At 39.4% G+C, this 15,125-nt stretch overlaps 1 protein-coding gene across 1 annotated transcript; it reads left to right on the forward strand.

Annotated features, from left to right (window-relative positions):
* Positions 1 to 3,335: 3,335 nt before the first annotated feature.
* LOC149616016 (cytochrome P450 3A19-like) lies at positions 3,336 to 8,616 on the forward strand. The gene is made up of 8 exons (XM_089856124.1): positions 3,336 to 3,464; positions 3,523 to 3,608; positions 7,366 to 7,396; positions 7,444 to 7,638; positions 7,702 to 7,872; positions 7,952 to 8,018; positions 8,168 to 8,347; positions 8,450 to 8,616. The coding sequence occupies exons 1-8, from the start codon at positions 3,336 to 3,338 to the stop codon at positions 8,614 to 8,616; spliced, it is 1,026 nt and encodes a 341-aa protein (XP_089712250.1).
* The last annotated feature ends 6,509 nt before the right edge of the window (positions 8,617 to 15,125 follow it).

The raw sequence follows: 15,125 nt of genomic DNA on the forward strand, positions 1-15,125 counted from the left end.
ATTAGTCTTTACGAAAAACATCTGTAAGTAACACAGAAACTAATAGGAAATTTTGTAACGATTAAAAATTTCAAAAATATAATCAATTGCCAAGCTTTCATTCAATATTCGTGACCTTGACCTTGATTACAAACTAAATTACAATAAAACAAAAGGGTCTGTGATGCTCGATGCGCTGCGTACAATAGCAGATACTGAACTTAGACAGTGATTATTCTGTGGGATGTCATATGTTAAACAAGATGGCCCAAGGGCTGGGCCTTAATAGTAATTTTACACGGCTCACGTGACCCCCCGTATAGTTGATTTCCAATAAATCGTACAACTAAAAACATTTCTGAAACACAATCGTGTATCCCTTTAATTTCTAATAACGTCACTTTTCAAATAATATTAATGAAACTAAATTGTGCACCCCACTAAAGTATAATTTTTAAAAACCATACGAATCAAATAATGTATTTAAACAAAATCCTGGATCCCCTAAACCAGAAATCACTATGACCGTAAAGCGTCCCCTCTATTTTACGAAACCTAACCTAACCATCCAGCATAATCTCTGATGTATCACGCGCACAAAGTGCAGTAGTGCACGAAAATTATCATCTTGTTTCCCTTCACTCAAAAAAGCCCGCGAGATTTAAACTACCTTTCTTTCCTCTCTCTCCGAGCGGGATGCCCCCTCTCCCTCTTCCCCCTCTCACTAATATACCAGGCAGGCAGTTCTCTCTCTACGCGGAGCAGGGATAAGGGAGTCAGATGGATTGGAAATGATGATGGGCGACCTGCGGCACCATATCTCTCCCAGTGTACCTCGCGCACGCCCCTACCCTTCTGTAGGCGATTGCTAAGTGCTGCCGCGTAGCGCCATTTTATTTGAATGAGAACTAGCTTCTATTTTTGAGATAGAGGGAGCGTCCTTTACAATTTCGTCCGGCACGACCCTACCTAACCGCTGGGGATGATGGGAGGACTATGGTGCCGTAGGTGGGGGTACAAAGGCAACGCTTAAGGTATGGGGGTTTCCACTCCATTACTCTCTCCTTCAAGCGCGGAGCTTCGTATCGCCACCGCGTACGCTAGCGATCTCTCTCTCTCATCGTAAGCGTACGTTTCGCGGACGCAGGGAGGAAAGGGAGAAGCCGCCTAATGCTAACAGAACTCGTATCTAGCGGGTAGGGGTTGAAAACGGGGGTATGAAATACTATGTTCTCTCTCTCTCTCTACCTTGGGTCATTCGGTGGATCATTGAGCATGCGCGAATAGTCGCTACATGAGATAAAAACTTTGGATTTTGCGCAGTAGCGCTCGCGGTGGCCCGGGCGATACTACCCCCGTTGGCTGGGAAATTTACTTCCCCCACCCAAAAGAGAGACACCTCGCGCTATTCACGCGGCATCTCCCTTTCTCTCCCTGGCGGACGCGACCGGTTTCCCTCTCTTATCGTAAGCGTTCGTTTCGCGGACGCGTCCGGCACAGGGACAGGGGTTTTGGTGCCGTTTCTTAAATTTTAAACGGAAAAATTCCGTGTAAAATTAATAAAGCTTACCTCACATTTGAAGTTTTTCGTAGCGTATGCGATTGAAAAAACATGTCAAAGCTTGCGTTACGACCATAGCGACACCTGTCGACGGTATGCACGCGAGAAAATGCATACCCTAGGCAACTCTTAATTAGAACCAAGCTTTGTCTGAACCGTACAGGCATACAGTATCGCTCTTTTAATTAAACGCGCACTTATAAACGTTTCCTCTACCTACGCTCCTACAGTTACACTCTTCTTGATTTGCACATATTTTATTTCAAACCATAAAACTAAAGCGGTTCCAGAGTACTAGATCAAAATCTATTGTGTATAGTTTGGTGAAATTTTTCTTTTGAAATGGAGACTCCAGAGTCCTACGTTTCTGAAAAATATATTTGGTTTTGTTCCTGGACTTTAACTGGACTCATGGGATTATATTATGTCACACGAATATATAAGTGTCGAAAATTCGTTAGTGCCTTAAATAAATTACCAGGGCCTAAAGGATTTCCCTTGCTTGGGAATGTAACTGAATTGGGTTTTTGTAATGCCTCACTGTCCGCCAAGATTAACAGGTCTACAGGTCTGTGAATATTTGATACTTTTTGCTAGGTGTGGTTATGTAACCAGATCTAGCATTGCGATAGGGTTTTGTCTGTGTGTGTGTGTTTGTTGCACCGGGTACACGAAAAACAAGCGTGGATAGAAACCGATTACGGCAAGACCCCCTACCACCTTGGAGCTCGTAATGATATAGAATTGAGAGAGAAAAATGTACATTAGCGCTATGGTACGAGTTTTCCTGACTTCCTGATTAAAGTATGCTGGAACACTGGTTAAGAAAAGATCCTCTTTCGGCTCTTGGAAGTATTGGAAAAGGAACGACATTGGCATCGTCAAAGAATTCACCCAGTTAGATTGCGGCAACCCGCAAGTTTTTCTTTAATTTGATGGACGGCTGTATCGAAAATGGTTTGTTCAAAAGCTTGTTTAGGAGAAATATTTTCTTTATAGACCGACTTTTTGGGGGGTGGGGGAGTGAGGGCACGGTAGCTAGAAGGAGAAGTTAATTTTCTGGCGGAAAGGGCGCGATGTATAAGGGCAGGGTCACTGTTATTTAATTATAGTTCATCTCCTGACCCTTTAATGTATGTATGTATTTAATTGTATTAGGTTTTTAGCTACGAGTGTGAGAGACATACTGGCTTTACTTTTATGATCTGTCAGTGTGTATGTTTGTGGTTTTAGTAAAGGTTTGATAGACCTTTTTAGCTAGGTGCGGTAAGAACTTAATGAACCCGAACCGTTGGCCATCTCGAATATTACCTTAGCGAGTTAGAAAATACGAATACTGTACTACACTAGCACTTATCAAACTAACAGGCCCTCCCCACCCCCAACCACACCTAGCTAATAATATATTATTACGTGACTTGTTTTGTATCTCTAATGCAGACGTTAATTTGATCTGCACATAACACAACCCACAATTCTAGAGGACCGGTATAGGCCCTTCTAGATAAAAACCCACACCATCGCGATATTACAATATGGTCCAATAATAATTCCCCCAAAATTATTACCAAGCATTTATGTTAATCGTAACTTAATATTACTTAATGAAGTATGTAATTCTCCACGGCCAAGTAATTTTTTTTGTATAATTAGTACAATTAAAATCTTGCTTTGTGAATGAATGATCTAATGGCAATTGAAAGCTCAAAGATCATGTTGACCATGAAAGAGGGCATTGTTATTTGCCATGTAGCTGACTTAAATAATGTTAGCAAAACACGTTAACAAATAAGCAATGGAATTGTTTCTAGTGTTCATGGAAATAGGAACTGGCTTGTGTTTATCATACCCAAAAGACTCTTTAGTTCGCATGTGGGGTTTCTGGATTCCAGTTGTAATTTTATTTGGTGCCGAAGCAGTTAAGGTAATTTTATTTTTATGTAACATGTTTTTAGTAACAAAATTTTTATTAAATTTTTTAGCCTTTATTAGCGAGTAAAGTGTTTATTAAGAAAAGCAAATTTTATGATCTCCTTAAACCGTGGTTGGGAAGCGCTGTTTTTTTAAGGTAATATCATAAGCTCATAAGATATGATCCATAAGTTTTTCACATGGTTACTGAGAGCTTGTTTTGAAGTGACGTAGGTGTGACGTAATATATTCTCGTAAAGCGACGCCTAGTACAGACTAAATAGGAAGTCCTGCAAAACCGCGTGTAGTCAATTCTAACGGAGCCTCCGGGATATCTAGGCCCATGCATGTCGATTTTTACGTTGGGAAATATCCAGTTTCATAGAGAAAATATTTTTACCCTTTGTGTGTACGAGGTGGCGCTTTAATGGCCGTTGCGACCGTGGTCTTCCATAAATTATCGATGACATTTTAGGGGCCAATTATAAAACTTTTATGAAAGAGAAAGGTTTCACCTTTAAATTAACGTAATTTTTTTAGGGGCTATTCACTTTTTAATTTTACACGTAATTTTAATTATTAATTTTACACGTAATTTTAATTACGGTAAAATTTAAGAAACGGCACCAAAACCCCTGTCCCTGTCCCTGTCCCGGACGCGTCCGCGAAACGAACGCTTACGATGAGAGAGATAGGGAAACCGGTCGCGTCCGCGAAACGTACGCTTACGATGAGAGAGAGAGATCGCTAGCGTACGCGGTGGCGATACGAAGCTCCGCGTAGAGAGAGAACTGCCTGCCTGGTATATTAGTGAGAGGGGGAAGAGGGAGAGGGGGCATCCCGCTCGGGGAGAGAGGAAAGAAAGGTAGTTTAAATCTCGCGGGAAACAAGATGATAATTTTCGTGCACTACTGCACTTTGTGCGCGTGATACATCAGAGATTATGCTGGATGGTTAGGTTAGGTTTCGTAAAATAGAGGGGACGCTTTACGGTCATAGTGATTTCTGGTTTAGGGGATCCAGGATTTTGTTTAAATACATTATTTGATTCGTATGGTTTTTAAAAATTATACTTTAGTGGGGTGCACAATTTAGTTTCATTAATATTATTTGAAATGTGACGTTATTAGAAATTAAAGGGATACACGATTGTGTTTCAGAAATGTTTTTAGTTGTCAACTATACGGGGGGTCACGTGAGCCGTGTAAAATTACTATTAAGGCCCAGCCCTTGGGCCATCTTGTTATTGAATCTATTGGTTAGATCAGAAGTTAATGACTTCTTATCCTGGGAAGTATTGGACACTAAGGCTTAATATAGTATCCATCCCTGCTAGTCAAAATTGCCTATGGCAATCGTAAAAGAGGGTCGAAAGTTTCCTCTTCACTAGGAAAACTATCTAATGTACTGAATAAAATCCCACACCGAGAGGCTGTGGCACTCAAACTGTGGGGCGTGTTCAAAACTTCTTCAGCGCCAATCGTTGAAAAGCCGTCTGGCTAGAACTCTATGAAAATCCATTACAATCCGTGGGTCTAGGACCCCACACCAGGGAGGAGGAATGTAGAGGAGTGGCCAAAGGTATTACGGAGAGGTCTCCATTTAGCGGTCTGGAGAGAGAGATCTACCCGAGGCCGACTAGCAGCTACTACGCATCAGCGGTGCGCAAGTACGTCATCACTGACGTTAGAGAGAGAAAAAACCAAGTTTCAAATTTTTAAGCCTAAGGACTCGCGCCGTCGCGACTCACGCGAGAGTAAATTTTAGCGGCCGACGGTCCGGAGAAAAAAATCGAGCATGCACCTGAAAAAAAAAGAGCCTCGGTTAGGTCTCAGAGCTCTAACCCGGAATGTGCGAGAATTCTCTCTCTTTTTACAACGTGCGTAGACCACTCCTTTACAACATTCCTCCTCCTTGCCCACACTATACTAGTTTGACCGGAATTTCTAGCAAACTCTATTAACAGCTGTTCTTGTCACCGTTTCTGATTCGTTACCTCAAACCACAGGACACATCTTAAAGTTTCGTTACTTGCCCGCTGCTGGCGCGCAAATCAACCTGCCAGCTCAAAATGAAGGAAATGCCGTAGGTGGCGCGGTGATCGGACCTAATAAGAAGTTAGCTAACAGAGATGGTTCCGGCTATGGTTAGAGTCCAATACTTCCCAGGATAAGAAGTCATAAACTTCTGGTTAGATTGTATGGACAAAAAAGTAATTATGAGATTTTAACATCGTTGTTTTTTAGTAAAGCAAAACTTCTTGAAGTTGCTAATTCACAGTTTTCATATACCATTAGAGGATTTTTTACCCCTTCAAAACCTTTCATTTTTTAACCTTAACATTTTTATCCTTTACTTCTTTGGAATGATTGTTTAATAAAGGTCTTCGGAAATTTTCAAAAACATTTTTTAACTATCCGCGACCTCGGCTTCACCGCTCTACGTCTATACCTTGCCCTAATATTGTAGCAGTCGACGGGGTCATGAGGCTGAACTTGTTTATTTTACGGTGCTGAAAGCGCCACCAAGCGGGAAAACACGTCGAACTAAATTAGTCAAAAAAATATTCTTGCTTCGCTACATGCATGGGCCTAGATATCCCGGAGGCTCCGATTCTAACTTTTCGTTCTCGAACTAGCTCTCAATAAGTCTTTATCATTACGAAGTATAGGTAGTGTCATACTTATGGAACATATCTTCTAAACGTATGGTAATATTAATATTAAATGAAGTAATTCACTTTAAAATTGTGCAAGATTTTCTTCCGGTTATGAATGTTCATTCTTCAAATTTAGTCAAAAAGATTGAATCTAATCTGAAGGATGATTGCGTTGATATTGTACCCATATTATCTTACTGCACATTGGATATCATAATTGGTAAAAGTTCAAGTTTTAAACAATTATATTACTTGACCAGATGCTTTACGTGCAATTTAGAAACTGCAATGGGTGTTCGTTTGAATTTCCAAAACAACAGAGACTCAGAATACTCTAAAGCAATCCATGAGTAAGTGAATTACTAACATCAGAAGTGAGATGAGACTAGAAGTGAAGGGCTCTAGCATTTGTAGTAGATTCTGGCACTAGTGAACAAATTTGAGGATTTTATGCCGCTTCCATCGCGCCTGCACTACAGAGAAAAAAATTGATCGAGTTCCAAAAACATTTCCTACCCCCTTCCCCTCAACCTAATGCCGCGGAACACGGACGCGGGTTCTTGAATCTAGTTCGGCCGTCTACCGCCACGAGCGTCTCACGTTTTGAAGGGAAAATTCAGAAATCGCTACTAGAGGGCCAACCGTTGGTGTGTTATCAAGAATATTCACTTTCGCCGAGTGAAGAATTTGGTTAGCTCAGTGCTTCTAGTCTCATCTCACTTCTGGTAATAATCCTGAGTGATAGGTAAATCAACGCCCAATCCAATGTCCGTTATCTTCCTTGACCATGCCAGACCATCTGTAATAATGGCTGCCCAAAACGGTGTTTAAGTGTACTTATCTCCATTAGACAAGGCAGAATTCAAAGCTGTCGAAAAAAACTTAGTCAACATATACTAGTCTGTGAAGGGTGAAAAATACTAGTTTCGTTCTTCTCGTGGCGTTTTTAATATGTTGTTAGGTCCATTCCCCTTTTACCATAAACATCACTAGTGAAACTGCATGGTTTATTATTCCTTCTAAACGGCGGTTATGCCTTCCGACTTACTGATAAACTAAACTTTCCCACTGAATTTTCGAAGTCACATCCTAGCATCGTTCTTCAAACATTATTCTTCAAATTTTTAAAATTGCTTCTGCAGTAACGTATCGCAATACGAAGTTTTGGTTATGGACCGACTACTTATTTTTCCTTACAAAACAAGGCAAACGCTTTAAGGAATGTCTAAAAACTATAAATGATTTAACATTGAAGGTGTGACAAAGAATTTATTATCGCGAATAGCGTTAGTAAATGATAATTTTGGATATATTTAATATAAAACCTGATCAGATTATCAAAGAAAAGAAGGGTTTAACGGAGACAAGGTCTGAGGCTTTACCATTGAATGGTAACACGGGAACAGACACGATGATTCATGGCAAGAAGCGAGTAGCCTTCTTGGATCTTTTGCTTGAAAAGCAACAAGAAGACCTTGAATTCACCGAAAAAGATGTTATTGATGAAGTCAATACATTCATCTTCGCCGTAAGAAGAGTTACAATTTCTACTTGACCAGGCCAACATATAATTTAATCTAATTCGAATTAGGGCTACGATACAACAGCGACGAGTTTAACCTGGATATTTTACCTTCTTGGCTTACATCCCGAAGTGCAAGAAAAAGTGTACAATGAAGTAATCCTTGTTTATGGGGACGGTGAAAGTGACTTCACGATGGATCAACTGCGTCATCTTAAATACATGGACATGGTTTTTAAGGTACGCTATTTGTTTGTTATCTGTATTATTATTACATTGTTTATTGTCGTAAAATTTGTGCATTTCTTATTAAATTTAGGAATGCCAACGTCTTTATCCTGCAGTTCCATTCTTTACCAGATTAGCCGAAGAAAACATTAAAATTGGTAAGTATCTGGCATAGGTTATCTGCGTACTAAATGACGAGTTTTATTCAGATTCAATGAAAATTTGACTACATGACTCATTGAAAGGCGTGGTTCGCATTTATAAATCGTTTCACTTACAAATGATTGATTCCAATGCATTTGTTTAGGTAAATTAACGATACCTGAAGGTACAACCATTGTCGTCAACACCTTCACCCTGCATAGAGACCCCAAAGTTTACCCCAATCCGGAAGTATTTTACCCTGAGAGATTTTCAACCGAAAATTCAAATGGAAGACATCCGTATGCCTACATTCCGTTTTCGGCTGGACCTAGAAACTGCACTGGTGTGTTCAGGTTTTGATTCACTTTCATATAGACAAGGCTTATATCACTGTCAAATCACTGTACACAGTAAGATTAATTTTTCCTTATTTTCATGTCAACAGGACAAAAGTACGCCCTGATTGAGATGAAGGTTGTTCTGTCGCACGTGTTGCGCAATTTTAAATTAACCTCTCTCGACCCACGAGATAAGATATTACTTTCACCTCAACTCGTTTTGCAACCATTGGATCCCGTTCGAATTAAATTCGAAACAAGACGTATTGATTAAATCAAACTTGTTCTTGTAGAGACTAAGCCTACCCCCTGTTTATTGGGTTTTTTGCAATAAAATAATGGATTGTTGTGTAATTGAAAAATAATTCCTATTTCCCAAGCCCTACTTTAACCTAAAACGTTTTTATATTTTAAAAAAGTCAAAAATTAGGAAGCACCATCTACCAATACAACAGTCAGTGTTAAGAACGCTCGCAATTAACATAAATTATTAAGAAATTTTCGAACGATTAAAGGTTTAAAAGTAATCTACTTCCGCGATTTTATTCAACCTGCTTGACTTTGACCTTCGCCAGAAATTTTCGAGGATATCTCCAGTTTGCCTGAAAAAATATCTACTAATTATATATTGCGTTAAAAAATTGACATTTCTAAATGACCAGACCAGAGATTAAATATTCTACATAGGATTGTAGTAACAGCATTGCAGACCCCAGGCCAATGCAGTGAACTGAGCCCCATACTAAAATAAAAACATGTAAATCATGGGCCCTTCCAAAGGCCCTTAGGAAAATGCCCATGTGCCACAATTTTCATGAAGGCACTATCTACAGGGTGTTTCTGAAAAGTCCATCACAAATTAAGGGGCGTGTTTATGGGACCAAACTGAGCGGAAAGTACCAAAGAACATGGGGTGTACAACATTTTGTTACGGAGATATGGCCTTCCAAACATTCGCCCCTAAAACAAGGAAATATCCAAAAATGAGGAGTAACACTTAAGACCGACTAACCAGCTTGTTTAAAATTACTAGACAATTTCAATAGCCTTTAATCGAACAATTGATTTCTACCTTTACTAATCAGAAGCGTATAAATGAGTAGAAGTATGCCTACGGTGGTAATGTAAAATTAATCCCAAGTGACATGATGTTTCAAGATCTTCCCAGCACCAAGTAAAATGGTTCTGATTGAAGGGACTTTTATTAGCACAGCGTAAACAACGTTATTTTCAGGAATTAGTCCAAATGTCCACGGGCGGCATTACAAAAACGAGGCAGTCTTTCGAATGATACTTGGACATGTTGGAAGATCCCTGGCTTGTTCCTGTTATCTCAAACCGTAAAAAGCTACGCAAATCTTCATCATCACGGACAACACTCTTGTACGTTAGGTATGACCTTGAGAAAACCTAAAAGGACATCTCGAATGTATTTGAAAAACCCATCTCCAATTAAGGGGCGTGTTGTTTGTTTCCAACAGAGTAAACTCGCCCAGAGAACAATTACAATGCAGAGCCACGTTTCGGCGTTAATGGCCCACAAAGGTGGTCCCAAACAAAAGAACAAACTTTAATTTGTTTCGTTCAGTAAGTGTTTCATGTGTCATAGATAAAACGCCATGATTAATGCACAAAGAAAATGTTATTGACAAGTTTTCGGACCGCGATGCTGAAATGTGGTGGTGCACCATCGTGCATGAACCACATTCTGTTTATTAAACCTAAGGGTACGTCTTCGAGTAGTTCTGGTAAATCGTCCCGTAAGAACTACAAGTAAGCCACACCGTTTAACCTGGGCTCTAGGAAATATGGCCCAATTAAATTGTCACCCACAATACTACACCACACGTTTAAGCTGAATTGTACTTTGTGAATTCTAACGCAAGTTGCGTGTGGTTTTTTCTTAATCAGCAAACCAATTGGCGGCTGCTTGTTTTTGGATCGTCCTCGAAAATAGTGCGAACTTCGCCTATTCTTAAAAAACAGAGCACTAAAACAGAGCACTATGTTTTTTAAGAAAGGAATAAAAGAGGTTTCACGTACATGTGTTTGTTTTATTAAACTCATAATTCAACGAAGTCTGTTACAATGCCTTTCTTCACAAATGCCGAATATGCGGATATGCACCTAATGTATGGACTAGCCGAGGGGAATGCCGCTGCAGCTGTACGCTTGTATCAGGAAAGATTTCCGCAGAGGCGACTACCAAATCGACTGACGTTCGAGGCTGTGGACAGACGTTTGAGGCAAGATGGACGAATCCAACCGGCTGGACCTCAACCTAGAGCGAGAGCCATCCCAGAGGCCGTAGAAGACGAAGTTCTCACCATTTTCGAGGACGAGCCTGAATCAAGTACCCGCCAAGTTGGTCGCCGATTAGGCGTAAACCACACGCTCGTGTGGAAAATCCTCAGAAGCCACCGGTTTCATCCTTTCCATGTTCAAAAAGTTCAAGGTTTGAATCCAGCGGACTACCCACGACGCACGGCGTTTTGTCAGTGGTTTCTGGCTAAAGTAAACGATATCGATTTCCCACGGGATTTGTTGGTTACTGACGAAGCTAACTTTTCACGGGATAGTATTATTAACTTACATAATAAACATCAATGGTCCCAGCTAAACCCCCACGCAACTTGCGTTAGAAGTCACCAAGTACAATTCAGTTTAAACGTGTGGTGTGGTATTGTGGGTGACAATTTAATTGGGCCACATTTCCTAGAGCCCAGGTTAAACGGTGTGGCTTACTTGCAGTTCTTACGGGACGATTTACCGGAACTACTCGAAGACGTACCCTTAGGTTTGGTAAACAGAATGTGGTTCATGCACGATGGTGCACCACCACATTTCAGCATCGCGGTCCGAAATTATCTTAACGCGACCTTCCCTTTGCGGTGGTTAGGTCGAGGTGGACCTGTGGAGTGGCCTGCTCGATCACCCGATCTGAACCCTTGTGATTTCTTTCTTTGGGGCCACCTGAAAGACTTAGTTTATCAGACTGAAGTGCCCGATGTTGAAGAGCTACGTCGACGAATAATTCACGGCTGTCAAACAATTCGCGAAACTCCAGGCATTTTTCAACGTGTAAGGGAATCATTTGTAAGACGTGCTAATGTGTGCCTTAACGCGGGTGGTGAACACTTTGAACAATTTTTGTAACTAGTTGCAATTAAATGTTAAAACTTGTCAATAAATTCATTTTCTTCGTGCATTAATCATGGCGTTTTATCTATGACACATGAAACACTTACTGAACGAAACAAATTAAAGTTTGTTCTTGTTTTTGGGACCACCTTTGTGGGCCATTAACGCCGAAACGTGGCTCTGCATTGTAATTGTTCTCTGGGCGAGTTTACTCTGTTGGAAACAAACAACACGCCCCTTAATTGGAGATGGGTTTTTCAAATACATTCGAGATGTCCTTTTAGGTTTTCTCAAGGTCATACCTAACGTACAAGAGTGTTGTCCGTGATGATGAAGATTTGCGTAGCTTTTTACGGTTTGAGATAACAGGAACAAGCCAGGGATCTTCCAACATGTCCAAGTATCATTCGAAAGACTGCCTCGTTTTTGTAATGCCGCCCGTGGACATTTGGACTAATTCCTGAAAATAACGTTGTTTACGCTGTGCTAATAAAAGTCCCTTCAATCAGAACCATTTTACTTGGTGCTGGGAAGATCTTGAAACATCATGTCACTTGGGATTAATTTTACATTACCACCGTAGGCATACTTCTACTCATTTATACGCTTCTGATTAGTAAAGGTAGAAATCAATTGTTCGATTAAAGGCTATTGAAATTGTCTAGTAATTTTAAACAAGCTGGTTAGTCGGTCTTAAGTGTTACTCCTCATTTTTGGATATTTCCTTGTTTTAGGGGCGAATGTTTGGAAGGCCATATCTCCGTAACAAAATGTTGTACACCCCATGTTCTTTGGTACTTTCCGCTCAGTTTGGTCCCATAAACACGCCCCTTAATTTGTGATGGACTTTTCAGAAACACCCTGTATAGTATTTCATACAATATTAAGTAGAAAGAGCTTTGTTTCAACTGTACTGGTTTATAATTGTACTTTTTTTGGGTATCTGAAAAGGAAATCTTGGCAACATAACAAAACCCACAATTACAATATGGCCTTGGTATGTTCAGGCTTATCCTCACTTAATATTTGCAATGTATTGAAAGCCAAGACATAGATAACTGCCTAAACACCCTATTTAAATTAGTTAATGTTTTCTTATTTTCATGTTTACAGGACAAAAATACGCCCTGGTTGAGATAAAGGTTGTACTTATGCACGTGTTGCGTAATTTTTAATTTACCTCCGTTGACTACTCAACTCTTGTTGAAAAAGTTGGGTCCGGTTCGAATTAAATTCGAAGCAAGATGTAATGTTTAAATCAACCAGGGATAGGTTTAATTTTAGAATTAGAAATAGGAATGGAGAATAGAGTTATTTGGGCGCGCACCAAAGTCCCGGATCCCCTTCCACGGGACGGAGGGGTATGAAAGAAGAGGCGGGTCATAGCGACAGAGGTAAAAAGGAGACCACGTATTTTTCGCCGTCCCCGTCAGCAACGTCATCAAAACGTAGCTTAAGTGAGTCAATAAGATAATTTTAACTTTTCGTTACGTGTTGGAGGGAGGGGTTCTATACTGGGCTATGAGTCGGACTGAAGTAAATACTAACCGCTCTCCATTCCTACTCCTAAATTTAAATCTATCCCTGAATCAACCTTGTTGTTTTCAACACAAAGCTAACGACTTGCAAATATTTGACAACGCACTTAACAATTGAAGAAACCAATTTCCCTGGCAATATTTCAATATTTTTAATAACTAAAAATTTAGGAAACCACTTGTAATCAACATATAAAATGCAACAATTAAAAAATTTAAATAATTGAACGAATTTCAAAGTTATCATTTAACTTTCGTGGCTTTGATCTGGACCAAAAGTTCTCAAGGACATTTACAGTTAGATAAAATTTAAATCTACGAGTTTTTGTAAATACAGCTTCTTCATTAATTACTCTATGGAATTCCGTCTGCAAAATAAGTAGAAAATTTTTTTTATATGAACAGTACGTAATCATAATATTCTTAATGCTTTTGAAATGGAGCAGTAAAACGGATGTGCTACATCTGCCAAATATAGGCCTAACCTTGCCTAACAGTAGGCGTGTGATTCCGATTTGAAAAGTCATTGAACGCCCAATTTTCTACACGGGATAACAGCGCATTTAATACATTACTACCGCTTCGCTTCCACGGTTAAATTTTTCTAGAAGAGCAACGGAAAATATAATTGAACCAGTTAGTAATTTTTAACCATCAATTACGCTTATGATTGTCATGTGTTAAAGATTAAAATCCAGGGCGCAATAGTTAAAAATAGCGACTTCGGATCAGAAGCTCTCGAGTTAACTCGGTGAATGAATTGTTTTGAAAATGACCACTCCAGATTATGATGTTGTTGAAAGATATACTTGGATTTTTATCTGGACTTTAACTGGATTCTTAGGGTTGTATTATGCAACCCGATTTTACAAGCATCGAAAATTCGTTAATGCCTTCAATAAATTACCTGGACCTAAAGGCATTCCTTTGCTTGGAAATGTAATTGAAATGGGATTTAATAATGCCTCACTGTCCGCCAAAATCCACAGTCCAACAGGTTTGTGAATATCTTAAACAATTAGTATGGCCCATGCAGTTTAACCAAAAAATAAAGTAAAATATATATCAGCTACAACAACTAACAAAATTCCAATATCGTCTTAAGAAACCCAATATTATTGAAATATCTAATACTACTACAATACCAAATATTTATCCCTAGCTCGTGCTAAATTTATTGAATTAAAATTAATCTTTCAACATATGCATGATAAGATCAAGGTGGTAAACTGGCAATCCTTTTTAAGAACTAGGACGTTGTTTGCTTGAGCTCATGTAAATGACTTAAAAAATAGAAATATCTTAATCAATCTTTATAGTCTGTATTTTTGTCCGTTAAAAATTAAATAAGTAAATGCTTTTTATAGTATTTATGGAAATACGGAATGGCCTTTGCGAATTGTATCCTCAAAATTCATTACTTCGCCTATGGTGTTTTGGGGCGCCTGTAGTGTTTTTATTTGGAGCTGAGGTACTAGAGGTATACATAATTTGTTTTTGGAATATTTATTTGGTACACGCAGGTATAGATGTAATTTTAGAAGTAGGAATGGAGAACAGAGTAGTCTGGGCGCGCGTCAAAGTCCCTGACCCCATCCCCCAAGTCAGGGAGGGGGGTATAAATGATGAGGCGGGTCATAGCGACAGAGGTAGAAAGGAATTATGTCTTTTTTTGCCGTTCCCGTCAGCAACGTCATCAAAACGTAGTTTAAGTGATCCAATAACATAAATTAAACTTTTCGTTACGTGCTTCAGGGAGTGGCTCTATACCGGGCTATGAGTCTGACTGAAGTAAATACTAACTGTTCTCCATTCCTGCTTCTAAAAATAAAATCTATCCCTGGTACGTGTTGCAACTTATTTATTTCATGCCTAGCCAATACTATCGAGTAACGTGTCTATTAACAAAGCCAAAGTTTATGATTTATTTAAACCATGGCTAGGAAACGGTTTGATAATAAGGTAGTATTTTTAATCAAAAGAAGTGAGAACATCAATTTTAAAAATAGTATAAAATTTCAGATCTGGAGAAAAATGGCGGACTAGAAGGAAGGTTTTAACACCCACTTTTCACTTCCGAATTTTGCAAGATTTTCTTCCGGTT

This window comes from Phalangium opilio, unplaced genomic scaffold, assembly GCF_054372755.1.
Source record: "Phalangium opilio isolate 3A_F unplaced genomic scaffold, DU_Popi_V2 ptg000217l_1, whole genome shotgun sequence".
NCBI lineage: Eukaryota > Metazoa > Arthropoda > Arachnida > Opiliones > Phalangiidae > Phalangium > Phalangium opilio.

Coding starts and splice junctions, on each gene's coding strand:
- LOC149616016 (XM_089856124.1), top strand. CDS start 3,336: ATGGAATTGTTTCTAGTGTTCATGGAAATAGGAACTGGCTTGTGTTTA. Junction 8,019..8,167: donor CGAAGAAAACATTAAAATTG/GTAAGTATCTGG, acceptor GCATTTGTTTAG/GTAAATTAACGATACCTGAA. Junction 8,348..8,449: donor TGGACCTAGAAACTGCACTG/GTGTGTTCAGGT, acceptor TCATGTCAACAG/GACAAAAGTACGCCCTGATT.